Below are 5,777 nucleotides of genomic sequence, written 5' to 3' on the forward strand. Positions count from 1 at the left end.
CAGGAATGGATAAATTAGGTTTGACTTTCCCTGTAGCTGGAAAAGAGGGTTTCCAGAAGGGTAAATAGCCCAAATTTGGGAGAACTGGTCCTCTCCGCATGCAAGATGTCCACTAAACGTATGTGTCAAGCCCTATCGCCATGGTTCCCCTTGCCAAGGAGCCCAAGGCTCCTTCAGGTGCTCTCCTGCCTTTCAACATCCCCTTCCATCTGTGTCCCAGCCCTCTGTGTCACAGCACACGGCCACCTCCAGGCTGGCCGCTGCTCTACGTTGTGCGTCGCCTGCCCTCGGCTGGGGAAGTTGTCCTGCTTTGCAGAAATATTCCGCTTTCTGCTTGAGAGCAAACCCTCCCCAGCCTGGGGGTCGCTTCAGCACTTCCACCAGGGAACTTTTCAAGTTTGGAAAGGCAGTTCTTTCCACTTAAAAACTACCCCCAGTTTCAATCTGGCTCTTCCCCACCCCTCAGCACGTGATTTACACGTTTCAGGTTGATGTCGACTGAAAATTTCCAAATTTAATTTTTTTTTTGTGTGTGCTCCCCTGACAAACCCTTAGGATTTGCTTTGAGTTCAGTCCCTCCCCTTCCCCTCTTCCCTGCAGCCGCCTCCCGTCCCAGCCCTACACCAGAGGGGCTTTCCCCATCCACCCTCTTCCCAGAATAATGGTGCAAAACCATCGGCGTTTCCTTGTTCCCGGAGTGCGTTGTCACCAAAGAGTGGCATTCTGGGAAAATGCCACCAAATGCCAGCTCTGATGGGGTCCACCTGCATGGCAAGGCATCTCAGCCTGGGGTGTTTGGGTGGGCTTTGACCACGCTTCATGCCCTCCTTGTATAGGCTTTGGGGAGGCTTCTTTCCCCCCCCCCGCCTTTTTTTTTCTCAACTTTGGGATGACCTAGACCAATGGGTGGGGAATGTATTTCCACTGAAAGGTTCTTAGTGGAGTTTTCTTCTGGAAATTTGCGCCATCGCTCTTTGAACCGGTGCAAACCAACTCCTCACGGTGCAGCATTGTCTCCTCGCCCTGAGCATCGCTTGAAACCAACCCGCTTCATTCTGCTGGTCTGCGTGGGCTCCCCGAACCTCTGCTGCTGCCCAACGTTTCGTGCTGGATAGAAACATCGATCACTTGGCAGACGGCAGCTGGGAGGAAGTTTGACCCAGAGCCATTCACCTCCTGGACAAACAGGAGGGATGTAGGGCAGCGAGGGCTCTGGCTGTGCCCGGCCCCATCTCCTTCCTTGCTCGGCCACGGCAGCGGCGTTCCTCCTGGATGAGGAAAGGTTCAGTCATTTCAGGAGTCACTTCTCTCTCCTTCTTGATATCTAATCTAGTGTCTTCCTCAGAAACAAGAGATTTTCTTTCTTACTTTGGAAGTTGAAATGAGGTCGAAGTTAAGACCCTGAGGTCCATGCATTGCACCATACGTGTATGTACATTATACGTGCTCTAGTACTCAAAAAGCCATGCAAAAGCGCCAAACTAATTCAACCTGTTGAAAGACATTGCTGGGGGGGGGAATTTGCCACTCAATCTGCGTTTATAACACGCTGTTGGTAATATTTACTTGTCGCTCGTGCCTTTATCAAGGAGAATTTCAGAGAGCCCAGCGTGCGTTTCCTTCCAGAGGACCACGGGCAGCCTTGAGCCCAACTCAAATGACAGGGTCGGGGGCCATACAAAAACGGGTCTTGAGGGGGATGGATTGAAGCTCCTGTTCATGAGCATTTGCTTCCCTAATGTGAGCCCGCAGGTCGCTCAAAGGAACGAGATCGAAGCTGGAACGGAATTGCCTGTTTATTAAGATTTCTATTTAATACACTGGGTGATCTCAATAAACACCATCACCAAGTCTCTAGAGGGACCAAAACTGGGCTCCCTGCCCATGCATGGCCACTTGCTCTGCACCCGGAAAATACCACCTTGTATACTTGGAAAACCTGTTGGCCAAGGGAGCTGCATATCTGCAAGAGGCATCCAAACCCCCTGGAGAGAGCGACCCTGCCCCGACACCACCCCCCCCTCCAGGAACTCCTGTTCCCTGCAGTGCATCCCTTCAAAACAGGCTAAAGGAAAATATTTTAGGTGAACTGAACCTGTTCATGGGGCTTTACACTGTGGTTTCTTCCTGGGAAGGCTTTTTATGATATTGGCTAAAGCCAGGAGCAAGCTCCTCTGGGCTGCGTTCATGCATGCAGCATGGGTTGCCTCTAGCAGCTCCTGGAAATTTGCAATTTGTTTTTCCAATGGCACACCCTTTCCAAGCAGCTGAACTTTGTGCCCCCACATGCAGTGCTCCATCGCTGCTCAGTTTAATCAACCACTCTCTTTCGTAATCGATTTTGCTGGCAATGCCAGCAAAAAGCATTTCTGGAGGCCAGTGCTTAAAAGCTGAAGTCTTCCCAATGGAAGACTTCTCAAGGTGGAAGGATTTAGCCCAGGGATGGGAGTCATCTTCCAAATCTAGCAGGAGCAGTGAAACAAGTGAGCATCCGTCCCAGCTCCCCAGTGCCGCCCATTGACAGGAAGAGCTCACCTGCAGAATATTATTTATCCCTTACCCACATCCATATCTGCTCAATCAATAGTGTTAAAGTCTTAAACTTCTCCAGCTGCTCCAAACTGAACTGGCTCTAAAGATGGGAAGAGCCACCAGGGTTGGTTGCTGAGATCCCAGGAGCTACATGCTGCATGGGGGGGTGTCTGCAGGCAGACAAGGCAGAGGCAGAAGCACAGACAATTATTTAGCAATTAAAATTGATGTCTCACAAATGCTTTAGTCTTCTTTGAAGCAGCCAGCAAGCACATGGCTGAGGAAGACACGGCACGTTTTCTACCTGAATTTCCAAAGGGGTTCGCTAAGGTCCAGCAAGGGCTCTTCAAGAAACTAAGCAGCCTCAGGAAGGTCTCTGCGAGACAGGTACTGTTTGGAGGACAGGGAAAAGATGGGAGGGTTAAGGGTTCAGATTTCAGAGTGAAGGGTTTGTTCTTAGGCTTGGGCTGATCGATGTATTCAACCAACTGCAAAGCAGAGTCAAAACGAAGGTGGCAAAGGCTGCAAATGAAAATGAGGGACTTGCAATGCTAAAGACGAGGTCTTGCTGCTGGTCCTTCTGCTACAGAATGACTGCGGGAGGAAATGCAGAGGGAATTCCTGGAAATGTTTCCTAAATGCTGCTGACGGAGAAAACAATTGCATCTCTGTATGCGTTGCTGGACTCTGAGCTGATTTTCCTCATGGAAACATCCTGGGGTCAGGACAGACCTTTGAAAAGCTCAGCTCAGGGATCAGTAGCAGTCAGGAAAACAAACTGAATGTCCCAAGGTATCGGCAGGGAGCCTGGAAGGGCACAGCTGTGCCCACCGACCCCCTGCAATGGGGCTCCCCAACCTGAAAAGGAAACAATTCCCAGCGATACGACCTGAACAGCAGCAGGAAGCTCCATAAAGGCCAATTAGTCACTGGTTTTTAAACACGTGGCCTTCAGGCATCAACCAATGCCAGCAGCTGCGGTGTTCGAGGCACAGAGGAGGAGGTAGCTCATCGCGTGCTGGTCCTGAGCATCTCCTTGCCACAGGGTGCTGCAGGCACGAAAACTTACGGTTCTTTCAGGGGCAGCCTTGGCACCCCACACCCTACCTGCACCAGTCCGCTGCTCTCAGACCCCTCCTCAAACCCAGGTCTTGCTAACCTGTCCAAAAACCAGCCTTGTTAAATAAATCGAGTTGTTTTCTGCCCGTTTAGCATCCTGATGCAGCACCCCAAAGGCAGTCAGGGGGAGCCTGAGGCAGGGACTGGGGCTGTGGGGCTGGGATTGAGGAGCGTGGCCGGTTCCTCCCGCAGCAGCAGGCAGCCTCGTGGTGTGGCCGCCCCTTGGAGCCACAGCTTTGCACAGCACAAAGTCCTTGACACAGTTTTATGATAGGTATTGCTATTTCACCTTCCCCCCCCATGGCCGCTCGCTTTGGCTCTCCAACCTGTGGAGCTGATCCAGAATGGTTGGTGGAGACTGAAGGTGAACTCCAAAGACCAAGCCGCAGCCAGCAGAAGTTGTTCAGGTAGCTAATAGATCAGCGAAAACCCCAGTGTACTCCTCATCTGACAGGCTGTTCTCCAGTAAGACAAAGACATACAAACACCTAATTGCTTCCTTGTCCTCGTTCACTTCAAAGCTCCTCTTGTCCCTCCAGTTCCATCAAGTTCAATCATCCCGGGAAATTGCAACCCGCCAGCAAGGACAAAAAAGATCACAGAGCGGCAGAGCGCTGAGCAAACAGCAGTTAAACGAACCACTCGGACAGATCGGGCACAACCCGGTACCTGGCCTCCGTTGTCTGCAAGAAGTGACAAGCTTTGCAGATGTGCAGGGCCCAGGTGGCCCCTGCCACCGGTTTCAACCATTTGCGCCACTGGAAGTAGCGCTGGTATCTCTCGGCATCCTTGCTCAGCTCCCACAGGTACCGTGCCAGGTCCCCAGCACTGGTGAAGTCATCGACATGGATGAAGGAGTCAGGGGGCAAGAAGCGCTCGTAGTTTTCTCGAGGAGGCCCCAGCACAACAGGGACAGTGCCAGAGGACAAGGCATTCCTCCAGAGCTTCTCGGTGATGTAGTCTTCATGCCGCGAGTTCTCGAAAGCCAGATAAAAGTTGTACTGGGACACAGTGGGAAGGAGCTTGTCCCAGGGCAGGGGCAAGTGATGTTGCCCATAGACATCCACAGCGATGTGTTTCTTCAGCTCCTGGTAGTACTTTACCCGGTGGGAGCCCGCTCTCCAGTTGCTGACTACCCAGGCCACCAGCTTGGTCTTGGGTGGGATGCTGAGGGGCTGGGGCTGGCCGAGGAGCTGCAGCTCCCCATAAGGGGTGAAGATGTCCGAGTCTCTCCGGTAAGACATGGTCAGGTTGAAGAGGTTGTCCATAGCGCCTAAGTTTGGAGAGTGACTTGGGGACTCCAGGTTGAACCAGATCCAGCGCTGGGAAGGGAGTCTGGGGAGCTGGGCCAGCCCCTCCCTGTCCCTGCACACATCCCTGTGATGCATAATCACCGCATCAGCCTGTTGGGACCAGCTGCGGTTGACGGTGAAATGGCAGTCCGGGGTGCTGTAGAGCTTCGAGCAGTTCATGAAGTTAAAGTGGTGCCCAAAGGGCCACTTCCACAGCAGGATGGTCAGCCTGTGGTCACCCTTTGGTGGGGCGCTGGCGTTTCCAGCGTGGACTATTTGTGCAGAGGGATTGGAATCGTAATGCTCTGGCCCAGAAGCCCTGAACTGCTGAAGAGAAACAAAGAGACAGGAGCTGAAGATGAAGCTGAAGAGCAGGAAGGTGAGGAGCTTCTTCCAGGAGATCTTCTTCCCTTCCATGAGCTCCACGAACGGATCTGCGAACACCACAGGCAGCACAGGGAGTGACAGGTGCCCAGTGACAGAGGGAGGTGCACGCAGGGGCTCAGGGGGCGGCGCAAAGACCTCAAGTACCTTTCCCTCCAGCCGCCTCTTTGCGGAGAGCAAGGTCTCTAGCATGCCGTAGGCAAGGCGCTTACACACAGGCCCACCCAGAGGGCGCAGACGCCCTTCCGCGCACCCCAGGCTCCCCTCCATCTTCACCCGCCGCCGTCCCTCAACAGCCCCTTGTCTCCCCCGCCATTTCCCAGGAGAGCAGCCCCTCAGGCCACTCGGTCATGGGGAGACCCAAGCAGGGGCCCGAGTGTCACTGAGGGACGCCCAGGGGGGTGGGGGGGTGGGTGCCCCCCCCACCAGCTCCTGAGACAGAAACCACCC

At 53.5% G+C, this 5,777-nt stretch overlaps 1 protein-coding gene across 1 annotated transcript; it reads right to left on the reverse strand.

Annotated features, from left to right (window-relative positions):
- Positions 1-3,931: 3,931 nt before the first annotated feature.
- On the reverse strand, positions 3,932-5,519 carry FUT6 (fucosyltransferase 6). Its single transcript, XM_009636733.2, has 2 exons — positions 4,291-5,519; positions 3,932-4,016 (listed from the first exon to the last, which is right to left on the reverse strand). Exons 1-2 carry the CDS (start codon positions 5,517-5,519, stop codon positions 3,932-3,934), a joined length of 1,314 nt encoding a protein of 437 aa, XP_009635028.2.
- Between the last annotated feature and the right edge of the window lie 258 nt (positions 5,520-5,777).

Source organism: Egretta garzetta, unplaced genomic scaffold (assembly GCF_000687185.1).
Source record: "Egretta garzetta isolate BGI_Z169 unplaced genomic scaffold, ASM68718v1 scaffold4, whole genome shotgun sequence".
Classification (NCBI taxonomy): domain Eukaryota; kingdom Metazoa; phylum Chordata; class Aves; order Pelecaniformes; family Ardeidae; genus Egretta; species Egretta garzetta.